We start from the raw sequence: 22355 nt of genomic DNA, 5'->3' as shown, positions 1-22355 counted from the left end.
TTTTTTTTTTTTTGACGGAGTTTCGCTCTCCTTACCCAGGCTGGAGTGCAATGGCACGATCTCGGCTCACCGCAACCTCTGCCTCCTGGGTTCAAGCAATTCTCCTGCCTCAGCCTCCTGAGTAGCTGGGATTACAGGCATGCGCCACCATGCCCAGCTAATGTTTTGTATTTTTAGTAGAGACGGGGTTTCACCATGTTGACCAGGATGGTCTCGATCTCTTGACCTTGTGATCCACCCGCCTCGGCCTCCCAAAGTGCTGGGATTACAGGCTTGAGCCACCGCGCCCGGCCTCTTTTTTTTTTTTTTTAACTTAATATTTATCTTTTGAGACAGAGTCTCACTCTTGTCACCCAGACTGTAGTGCAGTGGCACAATCTTGGCTCACCACAACCTCCTCCTACTGGGTCCAAGGGATTCTCATGCTTCAGCCTCCCGAGTAGCTAGGATTACAGGCATGTACCACCATACCTGGCTAATTTTTGTATTTTTAGTAGAGATGGGGTTTCACCATCTTGGCCAGGCTGATTATGAACTCCTGACCTCAAGGGATTCACCCGCCTCAGTCTCCCAAAGTGCCAGGATTACAGGTGTAAGCCACTGCATGCAGCCTACCTTCTTATTCTTATTAAAAATAATTGGACGATTAGACCTCTGTGCATTTATCTTGCACCTAAACCTGACTTACATTCCACACAAAACTTCCTTTCTTTTTTTTTTTCTTTGAGACGGAGTCTTGCTCTGTTACCCAGGATGGAGCGCAGTGGTGGTGATCTCAGCACACTGCAGCCTCCACCTCGTGGCTTCAAGTGATTCTCCTGTCTCAGCCTCTTGAATAGCTGGGATTATAGGCACATACCACCACACCCAGGTAATTTTTACGTTTTTAGTAGAGATGGGGTTTCACCATGTTGGCCAGGCTGGTCTCGATCTCCTGACCTCAGGTGATTTGCCCACCTAGACTTCCTTAAGCACAGGGATTACAGATGTGAGCCACTGCACCTGGCCAGAAAGAACATTTTAAACGCTTTCTGGTTTTAGCATTCGTGGCAGTTGTCTTACCTTGTTAAAAGTGAGGGATTTGCCACACTTAACGGTAACCCACTTTCCTCCTTTCTTGTTTTATAAAAAATTATTTTTGTTATTTCTATTGATGACTTTATTGCTTTAGATAATATTATGTTTCTATTTCTTAATTTCTGAACTTTGGGTAGTATCTTTTGACCCTCTCTTATAGAAGTTAAATAAATTATGACTTTCCTCTACTCTTTCCCTGCTTTCCCAGTTTTTGATAGTGACATTATTACTTTCAAGTTGTCAGTGTTTTAACATATACATTTTGCTCTTAAACTATATCATATCACTCAAACTTTGCCTATAAATTGTTTCTCAGATAATGAAAACCTCTAATGGCATTTATTAGATCGTTTATTTCTAAATTCACCTGGGCCTTGGTATAAGGGATGCCGGCATTCCAGTGTGTATGTTAGACTATCTAAGCAGGACTTGCAAACCTGCTGGGTGAAAACCAGTTTTGCAACCCTTAGCTGATCTCCATCTCCCAGTTTATAAAAAGATTAGGGATTAAAGAGACAAATCTTTTGGAGAAAGTAACTGAATTGCTGTGGCATTTTGAGTTCTACCTTCTTATGGGGGAAAGGGGAGTATTTAAAGATAAGCACTTGGAGAATCTGATAGGAATTCTTTGGTGTTTGACTGGACTGTTGCCTGCTAAATACCTGGGGATACTAAAGGACAGATTGGGGTGCCCCGTGGCCTCAGAGTTAAAGCCTGCAGCTGAAAAATAACTCTATGTTCATAGACCAAGCCCAAAATACGTATACTTCTAGCTGACCAGTTGGGCCTCCCAGGAAACAGCAGGTGTGGGGTGAGCTCACATCCTGCCCAAGAGAGGCCATAGGGAGTAAGCAGATCACAGCAGAAGGAGGCTGGGCTTGGACTCCTGTTTGCTCAGGTTAAGGGAGCTGGAAGCTCAGCAGTAGGTATCTCTGAGGAGCCAGTGGAAGAAGTCCCGTTCCAGAGAGAGTCCCCTGTAAACTCTTGCCAAGCCCCAAAATAACAGGCAGGTGAACTCTCCTTGCTCCGTCCGTTGTCTACCAACATGGCTGTGACCTTCCCCACACTCCCTTCTATCTAAAATGACCCAACCGTGTTGTAGGGGGGAAGTAGACCCACAGGAATAAAAAAGAAATAGAGCAGATTGAGGCCATTCCCTTGCCTTCCCACAGCAGGCCTGCTCGATGCCTAGAGTAATAAGCCTGATGCCAGAGAGAAAAGTTTACATTCCGATGGAGTTCCAGGTTTTGACTGGGACACAGGCTTGGACATTTAATTATCACAATGTTTTGTGACTTAAAGTGACTGGAGGACTTTTTTGTACCTGATATTGATCAGAGAAGTCATGGTCCTGGACTCAAATTTCATCTTAAACAGTCAGGAATAAGACGCCCTGCAGAGCAGCCTTGAACAACGTTGCAGCAAGAAAAAAAAGCGTTTTTCTGTCGACCTCCATAAGTCTTGCTTGTTCAAGGGATCAGCTACATTATTTACTGCAACACCAGGAAGAACGATTGATACTAAAGAGAAGGAAATGTAATTCCATGTTATTCAAAGGAAGACTGTTTCCTTTGCAAAGTCAAATGCATTATTTTTTGTTACTCTCTAATATGTGCCTGGTATCATACCACATTCTAGTTTGCTTCAGTTTTGGACCCAGACTTTGATGTATATCCTTATATTTTTTCTCGGAGGTTCTAAATGATTCTTCTCGCTCTTTCTTTTTGTTGAAAAAAGGCACCTAATCTTAGAGATCATCTAGCTGCTGCTTCTTTCTGTCTTTCCTTTTTTTTTAGGGAAGGATCTCACTGTCACCCAGGCTGGAGTGCAGTGGTGCAGACACAGCTCACTGTAGCCTCAACCTCCTGGGGTTAAGTGATCCTCTCACCTCAGGACCAAGTAGCTGGGACTACAGTCATGGGCCACCATGCCCAGCTATTTTTTTTTTTTTTTATTTAATATTTTGTAGAGACAGGGTTTCACCATGCTGCTCAGGCTGGTCTCAAACTCCTGAGCTCAAGTGATCTGCTCACCTTGGCCTTCCGGAGTGCTGGGATTACAGTGTGAGCCACCACACCCGGCTGCTGCTTTTTTCTTTATTGTGATATAGTTGACATACCAAAAAATTCACACGTTTAGAGTATACAATTCAATGGATTTTTAGCATATTCCCAGATCTATGCAAACTTTACTACTATCAATTGTGGAATATTTTCATCACCCTCCAAAAAAATCTTATACCCATTAGAAGTCACTCCTGATTTGCAGATTAGTAATATTTATAATAATATAATATTATTATAATAATGTTTGCAATAATAATAACACATAACTAAGATGTAGGTACTAATTGACTAATCACATGAGGTGTTATTAGTGTCCTCATTCTGAGGAAACCAAGGCACAGAGAGGTTAGGTAATTTGCCCAAGGTCACATAGCTAGAAGTAGCAGAGCTGGGCTGTAGCTCCAGCAGGTCTGTCTCTAGAGTCTATGTTCTTACTCACTACCTGGTTCCACAGGAGGCTTGTATGGATAGGAGAGCTAGCTGTCTGGGCAAATTAATAGGCTTCATTTTAGTGCGTGCTTTAGAGAAACAAGCCGATGACCCCCAATATGCCAAAAAGAAGAAAAGACTGGGTGTGGTGGCTCATGCTTGTAATCCCAGTACTTGGGAAGGTTGGGGTGGGAGGATCACTTGGGGGCAGGACTTTGAAACCAGCCTGGGCAAAAGAGCTTGACCCCCATCTCTACAAAAAGTTAAAAAATTAGCTGGACATAGTGACACATGCCTGTAGTTCAGGCTACTTGGGAGGCTGAGGCAGGAGGATCACATGAGCCCAGGAGACTGAGGCTGCAGTGAGCCATGATTGCACCACCACAGTCCAGTCTGGGTGACAGAATGAGACCCTGCCTCTAAGAAAAATAAAAGTGAAAATAAAAAAGAAGATGACAAGACACCAGGACCCCTGTACTCCAAGGCAGATTATTTCACTTTCTCAGAATGAAGTTCACTAGTACTTGCTGGTAGACAAATGCTTGTCCTCTCTGTTACTTTTGCATGTTTGAAAGTCTCTTCAATAGTTTTTCGATATTTTATTATGAAAATTCTCAACAGAAAAGTTGAGCAAATAGCACAATAAACTCTCATATGCCCTTCACTTGAATTCCAAAGCCATTAACATTTTGCCACATTTGCTATGTCTCTACATAAATAGATATTCTATATTGAACTTTTCAAAGTTGCAGATTTCATGGTGATTCACCCCTATATACTGTAGGAAGCACCTTCTAAAGATAAAATGTTCTTCTGCATCGCTATAGTAACATGATCATACTTAAGAAAATTTCCTAGTACCTCAAATCTTTGTGATTTTTGGCAACATACCAAGTGAAAGATGGACTCCCAGTATAGTTTTGATTTGTATTTATATTATTGAGACTGAGCATGTCTCCATTATGTCGATGAGCCATTTATTTCTATTTCTGTAAACAGACTTTTTATATCTGTTTCTCTTTTTTTTAAAAACATGACATTAAATTTACATAAGAACTTTTTTTTAAAAAAAAAAAAGAAAGAAAATTTTCTAATAATTTTCCTAATAAATTTCCCAATGTCACCTAATATTCAGCCTATTATTTTTAAATTTCCCCACTTGGTTTGAAATCTTTAAATAACATTTCTTAATCAAAACCTTTGTAACTGAAGTATGATTTGTGCACGTTTCTGTATGTATAATGTGCAGAAAAATCCAGAATGCTATCAAGGTTCACTTATGGCATTTAATTATTCTGTCTCTTTAGTCTTGTGTTCTAGAATACTCTTCTTCCTCCATTCTTTCTTTTTGTAGGAATTAATTTAGTGAAGAGATGACTCCAGTTGGCTTATATGTTATTGTTGTTCTTTTTCTTTTCTTTCTTTATTTTTTATTAGAGTCTCACTCTGTTGCCCAGGCTGGAGTGCAATGGCACAATTCTTGGCTCACTGCAACCTCTGCCTCCCAGGTTCAAGTGATTCTCATGCCTTAGCCTCCTGTGTAGCTGGACTACAGATATGCACCACCACGCCCAGCTAATTTTTTGTATTTTTAGTAGAGACGGGGTTTCACCCTGTTGGCCGGACTGGTCTCGAACTCCTGCCTCAAGTGATCCACCCACCTCAGCCTGTCAAAGTGCTGGGATGACAGGCATGAGCCACCGTGCCCGGCCACTTTCTTCTTTTTCTTCTTTGATATGAAAAATTTCAAATAAACTGCAAAATTGAGAGAAATACAGAACCCCCCACATACCCATTGCCCAGCTATGACAATCAACACATGGCCACACTTGTCTCGCCTGGACCCCTGTTTCCCTTCTCTTTTGCCATTGTCTTGTTTTTGAAATATATTTCAGCCTTCACAACATTTAATCCTCAAATATTTTAGTATATATTTATAACAGATACATACTTTGTCAGGCCCATCAAATATCTAGGCATTGTCTCATATGTATATTTTTATAATTGGTATGTTTTAATTTGACCCACTTTGCATTTAGCTAATGTATCTCTTAAGTTTCTTTTAATTAGTAAGTCCCTCTTCCTCTTGTTTTTCCCATTGCAGCTTTTTTTTTTTTTGAAATGAAGTCCTGCTCTGTCACCCAGACTGGAGTGCAGTGGCACCATCTTGGCTCACTGCTTTCCGGATTCAAGTGATTCTCCTGCCTCAGTTTCCCAAGTAGCAGGGATTGCAGGTACCCAGCACCACACCCAGCTAATTTTTGTATTTTTAGTAGAGACAAGGTTTCACCATGTTGGCCAGGCTGGTCTTGAACTCCTGACCTCAGGTAATCCATCTGCTTTGGCCTCCCAAAGTGCTGGGATTACAGGCATGAGCCACTGGCCTGGCCCATTGCAACTTACTTGTTAAAGAAACTGAGTCCTTTGTTTCATTCAGTTACTGTGCATCCCCATGGTGCTGTTCAACATGTTTCTCTGTCCCCTTTATTTCTGGTAACTGGTAGTTAAATCTAGAGGCTTGAACTGATTCAGGCTCGGTTCTGGGGTCAGAACACTTGACCAGTGGTGGTGTGTATTTCCAATAGGAAGCACACATTGTCCAGGTGTCTCTCTTTTTGTGATATTGGCAGTCAGTGATGACACTTCCTTAGATCACTTGGGTAACTTGAATCTTTTATCTTAAAAAAAAAAAGTCAATAAATAACAATTAAGTAGGAGTCTTTACACCGTTGATCCCACACCATATCCATGAAACCATTCTGTCCTTTGAGATATTGGATTGATATCCTTGGAAAAGGGGGTCCTTGCTCATATAAATAAATTCAGGGAATGCCATATACTGTGGTGAATTATAGTGTAAATACTCCCATGTAGCCTCACTTTAAAAAAAATCCAGGATGTTATCAGTGTTCACTTATGGCATTTAATTATAGTTTAGTTTACTGTAAAATTTTAATGGTTCTTGGAAATGCTAATTGTTTAACTTTAACTTAAGATTTCTCAAATTCATCTTACTTCACACCTCTTTCTCCACAGACTATCTATTAAGCCCTCCTAGAAAAGTAATCAATGGAAAGTTATTTGGGAAACACCTTAAGTCATTTGTTCAGTCACTCAATAAACATTTTTGAGCACCTGCTTTGTGTCAGGCATTTTATTAGACACATATATAGAAGTGGATTCTCAATCTTTATTGGTTCTTTTCTGGTGTTAGAATATTCAGGCATTGTATTAGACACATATATAGAAGTGAACACTCAAGCTTTGTTGGTTCTTTTCTCGTGTTAGAATATTTCACATGTCACATGGAGAAAAATACCTGACTTAACAGATTTTAGTGATCTGATCACTGGGGCATACAGTGTCTCAAAACAGGCAATATCCCTGTCTACAAAGAGTCATATAGTCAGGCCTTCATTCCACTGCTCAGTCAGGAGTTGAAGAGTGGAGAGAAAGGGTCAGGCACTCCAATTATCCATGACTGACTGCATAACAAACCACTCTAAAACCTAATGGTTTTAACTACAACTTATCATTGTCTCTTACGGTTTTGCGGATTGACAGGATTCCTGTTTGGCGTCTCTCATGTGATTGCAGTTAGATGGCAGCTGGGTTGGGAATCATCCGGAGGTTTGACTGCCCCGGACCTCACTGATGGCTCTTTCACATGACTGGTGGGTGATACTGGCTGTTGTCTGGGAGCTTAGCTAGGGCTGCTGACTAGAGTGTGGACATGTGACCTCCCCATGTAACATGGTGGCTGGTTTCTGAGATGGAGCGTCTCAAGTGAGTATTGTTCCAGGAGGCCTACTTGCTTTTTTTGTTGTTGTTGTTCAGTTTTTTATTATGGTAAAACATACACAACGTAACATAAAGCTTACCATTTTAAACATTTTTAAGTGTAAAATTCAGTGGCATTTTAAAGTGTACATTTAGTGGCATTGGGCACATTCACCGTGTTGTGCAGTCGTCACCACTGTCCATCTCCAGAACTTTTCCATCGTCCCAAGTAGAAACTATACTCATTATATAGCAATGCACCATTTCCTTCTCCCCACAACTCCGTTGCAAGCACTATTCTACTTTCTGTCTCTATGACTTTGCCTATTCTAGGTATTTCCTATAAATAAGTAGAATTATACAATATTTGTCCTTTTGTGTCTGGCTTATTTCACTTAGCAAAATGCTCTCAAGGTTTATCCATGCTGTTGGAGCATGTGTTAGAACTTCATTCCTTTTCATGGCTGAATGAGATTCCATGGTATGTACTGGACCTCACCTTTTGTTGTGAGGATCGGCCTATGAGTACAGAGAGGGAAGGACTTGCTGTTGGCCATTTTTGGAGACTGCTGACTCTGGTTTGCGGAATCTTCTTAGGAGCTGTGGTCTTTGTGGTTGGCGAGTCAGAAGATCTGACTGTTTAACCTGCTAAACCTTGAGAAGCTAAGAGCAGCAAAATAGGGGCCAGAAGTAGGGAAAGAAAGAAAATTAGAGAGGCAGATGAAAGGGTAAAGGAGGAATGATGTCAGAGAAGTGGAGTCTCAGGAACCATAGATATGCGACTTTGTTGACAATGAACTTTCTGCCACCTTTCTTATCTTCAAATCCAAATTTATTTTGGCCACCATATTCCCAAGGGGCATAGCTGATCAGGTTCCTGACTGGTTCACTTTATTGGAACAATAAATCTCATATGTCACATGATCCACTGACTGTTCCTCTTGTGACTCTGTCCTTGTCTGGGTCACATTCCTAATGAGAACATGTTAATGTAGGGGTCAGCGTGATGCCTGAGTTTAGTTGAGTTATGGAGATAGACATGTGCTGTCTCTTCTCTGCAGAGCCTTATTACTTGGCTTATAAGAAGTCAGTTTTCAGCTGGGTGTGGTGGCTCACATCTGTAATCCCAGTGCTTTGGGAGGCTGAGGTGGAACGATCAGCTTGAGGCCAGGAGTGTGAGACCAGCCTGGGCAACAAAGAGAGACCCTGTCTCTACCAAAAAAAAAAAAAAAAAAAATTAAAGTCACTTTCCTGAAAAATGAGAGACAATGTGCTAAAAGAGGGGACTGAGGGACCCGGGATAGGGCAGAATTTGCTTTTCACAAGTAAAGAGGCTTGAAAGTGCCCTTGAGACGTGTATGTTTTCACCAGAACAAAGCAACTCTGGCTTATAAGGGCTTTTAGCTCTCCTCAAAGTTGTGTCCCCAAATGATAAATAATCAACTTTGAGGAGAGCTAAAAGCCCTTATAAGCCTCACTCTGGTGGGAGAAGCAAGAGGCCTTTCACCCCTCTTGAAAAAGGAATGAGAAAGCAATGGTTATTATATCTTAAGCACTTTATAAAAAGAAAATCAGGGACTTCCATAATATGAGTAAACCTGGCACTTCAGCTTGCTGGAGAGGAAGGGGAGACAGCCGATTCTGTTCACAGCAACGGGCCTGTGTTTTGCTTGTTGGCAAGGAGAGCTGGCCTGGATGATGCTAATGTATCTGCCAAACTTCTGGCAGAAGTTTAAAGGGTGTCAAGGGACTGAAATGGCGAGTAGGTTCTGTTGGGGTCTAAGAATTAAAGGCACCCAGGCAAACCAAGTCAGTGCGTGTGGGAGCTCCTGTAATAGGTTTACAGTGGTGAGAATGTGGGCTTTGTGAGTGGTTGTGATTTAGGATATTTTGTTGGTCGCTGTGGTGCTGGGCTGTCAATCCGAGCATTCGTTTTGCTAAACCAGTTCAGAAAAATTTTAGTTTGGTGTCTTGTCTTTTTTTTCCCGGTGCCGTTGTGTTGTATCCAGATGACTTTGCTTATGATTCTAGATCTTTGTATTAAAATGCTTCTCCAAATTGAATTAAAATGTGAAATGTTAAGAGTTAAATAAGTGGTTACATCAACTGTCGTGGGTCCTGTGCTATTTATCTTACTAACCAATGACTAATCAGAGTTTTTGGTGCCTGGACTCCATGGCGTACATGTTAAAATGGCAGTTAGATTCCCAGAAAGACCACACAATTGTCTTTGTTTCAGTGGTAAAATGGAACTGGAATTCTAAGGAACAGGTAATTTGTTCTTCTACCTACCCACCACTCTCACTTCTTCCTTTGACATAATGGAATTGAAGTCCCAACCCTTCCTGTCTTCTTTCTCGAGGAAGCGATGAGTTCCCAGCAGAAGCATTCTTAAAAATTTATTTTTGAGCGGTATCAAAAGGCTTCATGTGAGGGGGGAAAAAAGGACACAATGATTAAATGGGGACCAGTAAAATTTTCTTGGGAAATTAAAAGACAAAACAGTGTGAAAGAGAAGAATTCTGAGGTAGTATTAGTACCTTTTAAAGTAAAAGTTCCTGCTTTCTTAGAAGTTTCTACTCATGAGGAAATAATTTGGTGAACTGTTCACATTTAAATAAAAACAACACACACACGCACAAATTCATGGTTAACATTTAGGAAAAATATGTGTTATTTCTTATAATTTTAAAAAAGTGTCACATTTGATGAACATATTTAATTGTTAAGGGAAATTTTTTAAAGCATTAATAAAGCCTTAAATTTTTTTTTTTTTTTAAATTTTGAGATGGAGTCTCACTCTGTCACCCAGGCTGGAGTACAGTGGCACAATCTTGGCTCACTGTGCAATTTCTGCCTCCTGGATTCAAGCGATTCTCCTGCCTCAGCCTCCTGAGTAGCCGGGATAACACCTTGCCACCAAGCCTGGCTAATTTTTGTATTTTTAGTAGAGACGGGGTTTCACCATGTTGGCCAGGCTGGTCTCGAACTTTTGACCTCAAGTGATCCTCCTGCCTCAGCCTTTCAAAATGCCAGGATTACAGGTGGAGTCGCCGTGTCCAGCCACCAAAGCCTTTCTTGATTAGAATACTACGTGTGATGCCAGACAGATGTGATAGAGACCAAATCCAGTTGGGAAGTTGATTTATACCCACAGCCACCAATGAGTGTACTAAGAACTTGGGGTGAGATGATTATATGGTTAGGCTTTGTGTCCACACCCAAATTTCATCTTGAATTGTAATCTCCATAATCCCTATGTGTCAAGAGAGGGACCAGGTGGAGATAATTGAATCATGGTGACATTTTTTTTCCCACATCCTGTTCCCATGGTAGTGTGTGAGTTCTCATGAGATCTGATGGTTTTTAAGGGGCTGTTCTCTGTTCACTTGGCACATCCCCTTCCTGTTGCCTTGTGAAGAAGGTGCTTTGCTTCCCCTTCGCCTTCTGCCATGATTGTAAGTCTCCCCAGCCATGCTAAACTGTGAGTCAATTAAACTTCTTTCTTTTATAAATTACCTGGTCTTGGGCCATTCTTTCTAGCAGTATGAAAATGGACTAACACTATACAAAAGGATATTTTTAAAAAGATAAAGGTCAGGGACTGAGAGTGGGACAGTGAGGACAGTTACAGGCTAGATGGGGATGACAACTGCATTCAGTGAGAAGGAGAAAGGTGCTAAGCTAGAATGATCGGCAGGAAGACAGAGAGATGGCTATGGTTCCTGATCTATTAAAAGTTTGTGAATTGACAAGTACATTTGTTGAGGAGAGATGTATTGAATGTATTCTATGTGTTGGGCACTGCTCTGGGTAGTTTTATAGAGATGCTCTTATTTTGCTTTTTTTTTGAGCTTTCCCTTTCAATAGCCATTTGAGGTATTACTCATTTTTTATAAGTAAATAAGTGAAACCCAGTGAATTTAAGTAATTTGCTCAAGTTTATTCCGCTAGTAAGCCAATGGGCTAGAAATTAAACACAAATTTATCTCACTCTGAGTTCATGTCTTTTATTTCATTTTATGCTTTAAATTTAGCTTTGCCATTTATCAAGGTTGTACATGCACATAGTTTAATGGGTCAAATAGTGCTGTAAGTCTGAAGAAGTCTTCAGTTCCTTATCCCATTTTCCAAACAGAATCACTTCAACCAATTTCCAAAGGCAATCAATCACTTAGGCATGGTAGACAATTAGGAAATCTTTCTCTTTTACATTTTACCCCTCTGCCACAATACATACTTTTATAGTCCTTTTCTCATTAAAGTTATATCATGATTTTGGTCAGAGTAATTTTCAATGTTTATTTTATTCTTACTATCTCCTTTCCTTTCCAGTAAAATTTTATTTTTCTTTAAGTTGACAAAGGTGCTCCTTCTTCATTTGCCTAGTTTTTCTGTGTATCTATCACTGAGTCAAATGTCAACCCTCCTCTTAGGGTTTAAGTCTCTTTTCCATATATTCAAGCACATCCGTTGGATATTCCATCACTTCTATCTCTCCTTTCTGACTTGCTCTATCTGGACTGTCTGCGCAGTAGGCCCTACATGTTACTGTCATCGTTATCATCCTTCCACTGTTATCCTGGACGTTCCCTTAATCTCTCTTGAGTTGGATCCCTGTTTCCTAGATTCTGTAGCTTCTTTTTTTCCTAGTTCCCCCCAAATTTTGGTGGAGCATCCTGTAGTAACTTTCTGAGAAAAAAATAAGTATATTAAAAACACATTTAAAAAATCTTGTATGTAAATCATAAAAAAAAGTAAAAATATTTTTATTCTATTCAAACTTGGATCAACATTTTTAGCTAAGCATAGAATTCCAAAATTGGAATTCTCTCTCAAAATTTTGAAGGCATGTCTCCATAGAATTTTGGCTTTCCAGTGAAAAATCTTTCAGTCTTTAGCTGTGGTTGAGATTTTCTTCTGGGTCCAAAGCTGTGGTCAGAAAAAGGAATCAGCAGTTCTAAGTGACTTTTTAAAAAAGGGATAATTTATATATGGTACCATGCACAAATTTTAAATGTAGAGATTGCTGAATTTTTACACACTTATACACCTGTGTAATTATTATCCAGATCAAGATATAGAACTTTTCCAGCGTTCTATAAAGTTTCCTTATGCCTCTTCTCAGTCAATTCCTCTCTCTCCCTGCAGGAGTAACCACTGTTCTGATGTTTTTCTACCATAGGTTAAGTTTATGTGTTCTAGAAACTTTTTTATATGTTGTCATACCGCATGTGCTCTTTTGTGTCTGGCTTCTTTCAGTCAATATAAGGTTTCTGAGATTCATCCATGTTTTACATGCATCAGTTTGTTTGCTTTTATTGTTGAGTTTCATTCCACTTATGAATGTACTACAATTTGTTCATGCATTCTTCCGTTCTTGGTATTTGGGTTCTTTCCAGTTTGGGGCCGTTATGAGCAAGTGCTATGAACATTCTTGTCTCTGTTTTTTTGTGGACATGTGCAAAGGTCGTAGAGCAGTATAGATTTAACTTTGTTAGAAACTGCTGGTCATTTTCCATTGTGGTTGTATCATTTTCTAATTGTTTCTTTAATAGACTCTTGATTAGTTCTATTCTGAGGCTCACTTTCATTCAAAGAGTATCTGGTGCCACCATTTCTGAACATCTGAGGAGACTGAAGAGTAAATCATTTTGAGTTTTGGTTTTCTTCATTGCTATCATGGTATGCAGTTTTCTCAGGAGCACTGAGTCAGTGCACACTTGTCCACCAACATTTGACCTTCCAAAATTTTGTTGCTGTTCTCATGTTCTCTCTGTCCTTAAGGATTTCTGCTTTTAAAATATTTTCTTTTCCTGTCATTTTAGTGACTTTTCAGAAACTAGTAGAGCTATGTGCTTATGCGGAATTCACCACTTAAAACCTATTCACTCTTAAACTATTCTGCCTTCCCACAGTTACCGGAATTATTTATTTATTTAAACCTGCACAGTGAGTTTAAGTCGCATCTTGAGATTGGAGCAGTGAGGAAGTAAGGAGCAAAGTAAAAGTCCTTAGGCAGTAGGGAAAGGTCAGTCTATTTAAAAAGTGAAATCTTGTATCAAAAAACCATTCAACAATACCAAGCTGTGATAGCCATAATTATTTAATGATGATATGTGACAGAGATTATGAAGAAATTTTAGCAGGGAAGGATAGGCAAATTGAAGGTGATGTTGCTTCTTGACAGCCCCAGATTCTCTAAACATTCTTTCATTGGGTCAGTTAATTGAGACTTGGAATGAACTGAGGGCACAATTGCCAGAGAACAGAGCTGAGGTGAATTCAAAATAGTGAATTGAAAAACATAATTCATTTTGCATAATGGTACCTGGTGTAAGTATCGTAAAATAGTCATGATTCAAATTAATTACAAAAAATAAGAAAAGCGTAGAAGACTTAACTCATTGTGACGGTTAAAACTGAGTGTCAACTTGATTGGATTGAAGGATGCAATGTATTGATGCTGGGTGCGTCTTTGAGGGCGTTGCCAAAGGAGATTAACATTTGAGTCAGTGGACTGGGGAAGGCAGATCCACCTTTAATCTGGGTGGGCACCATCTAATGGGCAGCCAGTGAATAGAAAGCAAGCAGAAAAGTGTGAAAAGGCTAGACTGGCCTAGCCTCCCAGCCTACATCTTTCTCCTGTGCTGGATGCTTCCTGCCCTTGAACATTGGACTCCAAGTTCTTCAGCTTTGGGGCTCAGATTGACTTCTTTGCTCCTCAGCTAGCAGACGACCTATTGTGAGACCTTGTGATTGTGTGAGTTAATACTACTTAATAAACTCCCCTTTATATATATATACATATCTCCTATTAGTTCTGCCCCTCTAGAGAACCCTGACCAATACACTCATGTTGGCACTAGCTCTTTGGATTTTGGATTTTGCAGTGTATCCTTGAATGATTGGATTTTGCATCTTACTCTTAAAGACCACAGGGCCATGTGGGGCAAGCCTTCTATTTTTTGGCTCCTACTATCTCCCACGGTCTAAAATACAAGTTTTGGAAAGGCAGTTCTCTGTCAACTTTGTGTTTTTCTGTTTCTTGAGAGTAAACCCCAGTGACACATTGGCTTCAGTAGAATTCAGGAGCAGTAACCCATAGTGTTCACTTCACTGGGCAAGTGATGATTAATTTGAAATGAGAACAATAGGAATGAGGCTTAGCAAGCAGGAAAAAATTAGGTTAAATATTAATATAAGAAAAAATTTTATAGAGAATTTGTATCAGTCAAGCTCCCAGCAGGAAACAGGTGGCACAATACAATTATAATTGACAAGTGGTTAATAAAGGGACAACTCACAAAGGTATTTGCTGGATAAGGGGAAAGGTGAAGCTGTTAACACTCACCTTGAGAGTTTATTATTTCTATGTATTGGGGACATTTCATGACTTCTAGCTATGTTGAAATATACAATATATTCTTGTTAGTCACCCTACTCTGCTTTCAAACATTAGAACTTACTCCTTCTATCTAATTGTATATTTGTATCCATTAACCAACCTCTCTTCCTTGACCCTATCCCCTATACTCCCATACTCCCACTTCAGCCTCTGGTGACTGTAATTCTACTCTCTATCCCCATGAGATTAACTGTTTAAGCTCCCATATGTGAATGAGAACACGCAATATTTGTCTTTCTGTGCCTGACTTATTTCCTCCAGTTCCATTTAGATTGCTGCAAATGACAGGATTTCATTATTTTTTTATGGCCAATTAAACATTTCAATGTGTATATATGCCATATATTATTTATTCATTCTTCTGTTGATGGACACTTAGGTTGCTTCCATATCTTAGATATTGTGAATAATATTGCAATAAACATAATGGTGCAGGAATCCCTTTGATATACTGATTTCTTTTCCCTTCCATAAATATCTAGTAGTGGGATTACTGGATCACATGGTAACTCTATTTTTATTTTTGGGGGAATCTCCATACTGTGTTTCATATGGCTGTACTAATTTACATGCCCACCAGCAATGTGTAAGAGTTATTTTTTCTCCACATCCTCACCAACATCTTTATTTTCTGTCTTTTTGATAAAAGCCATTCTAACTAGGTTAAGATGGTCTCTCATTTGGTTTTGATTTGTATTTCCCTGATGATTAGTGATGTTGAGCATTTTTCCATAAACCTGTTAAGCATTCGTATGTCTTCTTTTGAGAAATGTCTGTCCATTCTTTGCTCATTTTTTAATGGAATCATTTGGGCGTTTTTGCTGTTGAATTGTTTGAGTTTCTTATATATTCTGGATATTAGTCCCTTGTCAGCTTGTATTTTCTCTCATTCTACAGGTTGTCTCTTGACTTATTGTTTTCTTTGCTGCACAGGAGCTTTTTAGTTTAATATAGTCTCATTTTTCTGTTTTTGTTTTTGTTGCCTATACTTTTGAGGTCTTAGCCATAAAATCTTTGCCTATACCAGTGCTCTAGAGTGTTTTCCCTATGTTTTCTTCAAGAATTTTCCTAGTTTCAGGTCTTATGTTTATGTATTTAATCTATTTCGAGTTGATTTTTGTGTATATTGATAAATAGGGGTCTAGTTTTTTCTTCTGAATATGGTTATTCAGTTTTCCTAGCATCATTTATTGAAGAGAGTGACTTTTCTCCAATGTATGTTCTTGGTGCCTTTGTTAAAAGTTGGTTTGGCTGTAAATATTTGGATTTATTTCTGGTTTCTCTATTCTGTTCCATTAGTCTACATGTCTGTTTTTATTAATTTAAATTTTATTTTGAGACAGGGTATTGCCTTGTCACCCAGGCTGAAGTGCAGTGGCATGAACTTAGCTTACCATAGCCTTGATTTCCCAGGCCCAGGCAATACTCCCACTTCAGCCTCCCAAGTAGCTGGGATTACAGGAGCACACCACTATACCTGGCTAATTAAATTTTTTTTTTTTTTTTGAGACAATGTTTCTCTATGTTGCAAGGCTGGTCTTGAAGTCTTGGGCATCTTAAGCTGCTGGGATTACAGGTGTGAGCCATCACATCTAGTCTATATATTTATTTTTATAGCAGTACATGCTCTTTTGGTTACTATAGCCTTGTAGTATGTTTTGAAGTCAGTTAATGTGATGCCTCCAGCTTTTCTCAGGATTGCTTTGGCTCTTTGGGCTCTTTTTTGGTTTCATGTGAATTTTAGGATTTATTTTTCTATTTTTGTGAAAAATGTTGTTGATATTTTGATAGGGATTGCAATAATCTTTAGATTGCTCTGGGGAATATGCTCATTTTGTTAATATTAATTTTTCCAATCCATACACATGGGATGCATTTTTATTCGTTTTCTTCCATATCTTTCCTCAGTGTTTTAAATTTTCTTTCTAGATGTCTTTTACCTCCTTGGTTAAATTTATTCCTAGGTGTTTTATATAGCTACAAACATATATATATATATGTTATTATATGTTTATGTATGTATATATATGTTATATATGTTTATATATGTGTATATATATGTTTGTAGCTATTGTAAATGGGAATGCCTTCTTGGTTTTTTAGCTCATTTGTTATTGGTATATATAAATGCTACTGATTTTTTTGAATGTTGATTTTGTATCCTTAAACTATATTGAATTTATTTATCATATTTAAGAGTCTTTTGGGGAAGTCTTTAGATTTTTCTAGCTATAAGATTGTCTCATTTGCAAAGAGGGAAATTTTGACTTCCTCTTTACTAATTTGGCTGCCTTTTATTTCCTTCTCTTTCCTGATTGCTATGGTTAGGACTTCTAGCACTATTTTGAATAGAGGTAGTAAAAGTAGGCATCCTTGTCTTGTTCCAGTTCTTAGAGGAAAGGCTTTCAGCTTTTTCTCATGCAATGTGGTATTAGCTGTGGGTTTTTCATATATGGTCTTTATTATGTTGAGGTGTGTTTCTTCTATGCCTAGTCCATTGAAGGGATATTAAAATTGACGAACATGTGCTGTTTGTCCTTCATTCTCATGACGTGATATATCACAGTTACTGATTTGGGTATATTGAACTATCCTTGCATGAGTGGGATAAATTCCACTTGATCATCATATGTAACTTTTTGATATGCTGTTGGATTCAGTTTGCCAGCATTTTATTGAGGATTTTTGTGTCTGTGTTCATCAGGGACTTTGGATATTTTCTTTTTTGTCTGATGTTGGTATTAAGATAATGCTAGCTTTTTAAATGTGTTAGGGAGAATTCCCTCTCCATCAATTTTTTTAAACAGTTTGAGGAGAATTGGTGTTACTTCTTCTTTATAAGTTTGTTAGAATTTGGCAGTGGCTTCATAAATTATTTGCAATTCTTCTTCATGGGAGATTTATATTTAATTTTTAAGAAACTCACAATTTTCTAAAGTGGTTGTGCCACTTTTATACTTGCACAAGCAGTGTCTGAGAGTCCAAGTGTTCCTCATCCTCACCAACACGTGGTTTTGTCAGTCTTTTTTTTTTTGAGATGGAGTCTCACTCTGTTGCACAGGCTGGAGTGCAGTGGCGTAGTCTCAGCTCATTGTAACCACCACCTCCCGGGTTCAAGAGATTCTCCTGCCTCAGCCTCCCAAGTAGCTGGGATTACAGGCAGCTGCCACCATGCCCGGCTAAGTTTTTGTATTTTTAGTACAGACAGGATTTCACCATGTTGGCCAGGTTGGTCTTGAACTCCTGAACTGGTGATCCGCCCACCTTGGCCTCCCAAAGTGTTGGGATTACAGGTGTGAGCCACTGTGCCTGGCCCCAGTCTTTTACATTTTAACCATTCTAGTTGGTGTGAAGTGGTATCTCATTGTGGTTTTTGCTTTGCATTTGTGACAACTAATTATGATGAACACTTTTTCATGTGCTCACTGGCTATTCTTATTTTTTTTTATGTGTCTGTTTGAAATGTCTATTTAAATATTTTAATCGAATTTTTAATTGGGTTGCTTATCTCTTATTGATTTGAGGAGCTATTTGTATATTCTGGACACAAGTTTTTTGTTCAATATATGCATGAAAATATTTTCAGCCAGTCTGTGGCTTGCTTCGTATTGATTTTCCTGTGTCCTTCAGTAGGCTGGCTTTAAGATTTTAGTGAAGAGATTGGAGGTTCAGTGTTAGAAGTAATGGACCCTTACCCATTTTATAGTTGATGCTGTTAATTTTAATGACACACTTTCTTTTCAAGGCATTTTATATTATCTTAGAAGAAAATTTCCTAAGGAAAACTCAACACTTTTCCACAGTAACAGTGATTGTGTTATTGGATATAAAGATTCCAGATATATTAGATTTCTTTGAGTAGCAACTGCTAGTATGTAATAGAAGCATATTTGGGAAGATCAAGCTCTGTCTTTTGTCAATTATGTATTCTCCTTTTCCAAGAAGCTGTGGCATAATCATAAATGACACAGTGCAAGAAGGGCCATATTCTATATGCTGCTCAAGTCAAGTCCAATAGACACCGAGGAATCCAGCCTGGGAGACAGTAACAACAGCAGCTTCCATTAGTATTTTCCCCAAGACCTGATGACAGGCTGCATCCAAATTAACAATAAAAGGAAAGAGGCCAAACTTCTCTTGGAGAGAAGAAGGAATTCCCCCTAGGTGAAGTGGCATCCTGCGATGTTAAACACTGACTCATCAGATGGGTCTGGGGGAATTCTTTCAAGCTTGAGTTGGAATAACAATAGTTAAAGAACAAGGTTTCTTCCTTATGTGAACTCATTTACCAGTCACCTCTGACATATCAGCTACCTGAATTGACGCTTGGTTCTGACACTGATAATTACTGCCTCTAATCTTTTATATTTGCTTTTGTATTTGCAATAAGATTTGATTTCCTTAACAATCATGGCTCTCAAGCTGAAAAGCCTGCATAGTCTCTAATTTGTACTCAGTAAATACTGGCTTCTCAGTTGACTGCTATCAATTTTTAAATTATTTGAAGTAATATTTGTAATAATTAACTTTAGAGAAAAGCACATGGAAAATCTTTGTGCATGCATTGTTTAGTACCTAAAGTGTTCAAAACTGAGAAAAAGACACATCTTTATGTTCATTTGCATACTGCGATTTCTGGATAATAAAAGGCTCTGAGTTCCTTGATGTCCCGAGATTTCACTTATATTCTGGAGTTCTCCGTTTGTTTATTTACTGCTGATCCCACAAAACTGAAAGAAAAAAAATAAGGGTGGCTCAAGGAGGAAATAGCCAGGGCTTAGTGTAATGTGTGGATGAAAGATAAGGGAGTAAGAATTACTGAGAAGACTTAAGAGTCAATGGCATCCTTCAGCACAATTTTAACAACTCTAAAATGTGAAAAAAGTTTGTACATTAAAAACCCAGTTCTGATCTCTTTTTTAAAAAAAATTTCCTCTTGGAAGAGAATGTGAGGTTTTAAAAATCAGATAAAACTATGTCTGAATGTAACTGTTATCTTTTGCTAACTGTCCATTTTCTTGCCATTTCAGGTAAACCTCTTTGTGCTGCTCTCTGTGGTTTGTGTCCTCTTAAATCTAGCAGGATTTATCCTAGGCTGCCAAGGGGCCCAGTTTGTGTCCAGTGTGCCCAGGTGTGATCTGGTAAGCACTTCTAAAACATTGCAATGCATCTAGGCAGACCCTGGCTTGTCAGGTGTTCCTGGCAAGACTTGCAACATTCAACATCAGGCAACTGTCCTGAAGTGAAACCTGAAATGGGTAACAGGAAGTGGGGAAACAAAACAAAGACCTGCCTGCTGATTATTTCACCCAAGTTGTCAATTACTTTTTCCAAAGCAGGGACCAGCGAGCAAAACCCCGGAACCATAGTGATATAATGCATCATTACTTAGTGAATGAATGGATCAGGTGTCCACAGTCAATCAGCCTCTGAATGTTTTCATCTAAAGAGAAAAAAATGGATATTGCCAGAATAAAGGTCAACAGTCCTTTATCTGAAACCTTTGGAGGCCAGGTGTGTGTCAGCATTTAGAGTTTTTCCAATTTTAGAAGATGAAATACTTTGCACATACCATAGTGGAGTCTGGGACAGCAGGCTGTATCATGACTTCTGGTTTTCAGAGCTTTTTGGATTTTAGCATTGTGAGCAAGAGGTTGTGGACCTGTACCATCTCTGAACTTAAAAGGAAAAAATTATTGTGGTAAAATACACATAGCATGAAATTTATCATCTTAGTTATTTCTGAGTCTGCAGTTCAGTAGAGCTAAGTATATTTTATTGTTGTACACCCAATCTCTAGAACTCTTTTCATTTGCAAAACCAAAAGTCTGTGCATATTAAACAACAACAGCTCCCCATCCTCCAACCCCTGGCAACCACCATTTCACATTCCCTTTCATGAATTTGACTACCCTAGTTACCTCATGCTAGCAGGATAAAAAAAACGCTGTTTGTCTTTTTGTGACTGGCTTATTTCACTTAGTATCATCTCCTCAAGGTTTATCTTGTTGTAGTATGTGTTAGAATTCGTTTCCTTTTTAAGACTGTACAGTTCCATTGTATGTACATGATACCTTTTGTTTATCCATTCACCTCTGATGGATATTTAGATTGGTTCTGCTTATTGGTTATTTTGAATAACATTGCAATGAACATGGGCATGCAAATATGTCTTTGAGATCCCTGGTTTTAATTCTTTTGGACATATAACCAGAAGTGATCGTTTGGTAATTCTATTTCAAATTTTTTGAGGAAACTGCACCATTTAATATTTCCACCAACAGTGCACGCGGGTTCCAATTTCTCCACATCTTCGCTGACACTTGTTGTTTTCTGTTTTTTTTGTTTTTTTTTTTAAGTGGCCATGCTAACGAGTACAAGGTGATACCTTATTTGGTTTTGATTTGCATTTCCCTTATGATTAGTGATGTTGACATCTTTTCTTTTTTTTTTTTTTTTTTTTTTTTTTTTGAGACGGAGTCTCGCTCTTGTTACCCAGGCTGGAGTGCAATGGCGCGATCTCAGCTCACCGCAACCTCCACCTCCTGGGCTCAGGCAATTCTCCTGCCTCAGCCTCCTGAGTAGCTGGGATTACAGGCATGTGCCACCATGCCCAGCTAATTTTTTGTATTTTTAGTAGAGACGGGGTTTCACCATGTTGACCAGGATGGTCTTGATCTCTTGACCTCGTGATCCACCCGCCTGGGCCTCCCAAAGTGCTGGGATTACAGGCTTGAGCCACCGCGCCCGGCCGTTGACATCTTTTCATATGCCTGCTGGCTATTTGTATATCTTCTTTAAAGGTGTGTCTCTTTAAAGGAGTGTCTCTACAAGTCTTTTGCCCATTTTAAAATTGAGGGTATTTTTTTTGTTACTGAGTTGTAGAAATTCTTTATACATTCTCTATATCAGAATATGCTTTGCACTAAGTTTTTAATAATTTTTTTTCCTATCACAAAACCAACTCTGTGATTATTTCTGATGATATAATTATAAAATTTTGGGCAAGCATGAAGTGTTAGGCAGAACTTAAATATCGTTTGAATTCCCCCCATCCCCAGGATGACAGTTCAGCTGTGTGTTAAGCATCTTTTTATGCACAAAAACGCATGTAATCAACAGGATCATGTTATAACTGTTGTTTTCCTTTGGGGAAATTATTGACAAATGAAACCTTTTTGGGCAAGGGGTTGCTCTTCTCTCCTCTTTCCCGCTCTGCCCACATCTGTCACCCCAAATCCTTAGTAAAAGGCTGGGGAATTATATTTCATAAAGTTTTCATGGTCATGTAATCTTACATAAATATGTATGCGGTGGGGTTTTTTATGATTTTTTAAAAATGGGATGTATTGTAGGTACTTCCCTGCATCCTGTTTTTATCACTTAAAGATGTATCACTTAGAGATAGATTAAATACAGACTAACACCCTTGATTTCTTTTACCAAGTTAGTTCCTTATTTTGTTATTGTCTCTTGTGGCTTGGGTTTTGGCCAATAGACAGAGTGCTGCCATTAATATCATTCGGCATATCCTCAGGGAGACTTTTAGTTCTAAGAGGAAGAAGTTTCCCAGGATAAAGAATTGTTCTCAGTAG

General features: G+C 38.8%; 1 protein-coding gene across 1 annotated transcript in view; it reads left to right on the top strand.

Annotated features, from left to right (window-relative positions):
* Positions 1–22355, top strand: part of FAM189A2 (family with sequence similarity 189 member A2) — a 60409-nt gene that overhangs the window by 18670 nt on the left and 19384 nt on the right. The window contains exon 3 of the mRNA XM_032290945.1: positions 19791–19901. Within this exon, the coding sequence (XP_032146836.1) occupies positions 19791–19901 (111 nt within the window). The remainder of the gene's footprint in view (positions 1–19790; positions 19902–22355) is intronic.

This window comes from Sapajus apella, unplaced genomic scaffold (genome assembly GCF_009761245.1).
Source record: "Sapajus apella isolate SASKATOON/1434 unplaced genomic scaffold, GSC_monkey_1.0 scaffold24, whole genome shotgun sequence".
NCBI lineage: Eukaryota > Metazoa > Chordata > Mammalia > Primates > Cebidae > Sapajus > Sapajus apella.
Note: the sequence above shows the minus strand (reverse complement) of the source record. Positions and strands in the feature narration are given on the sequence as shown.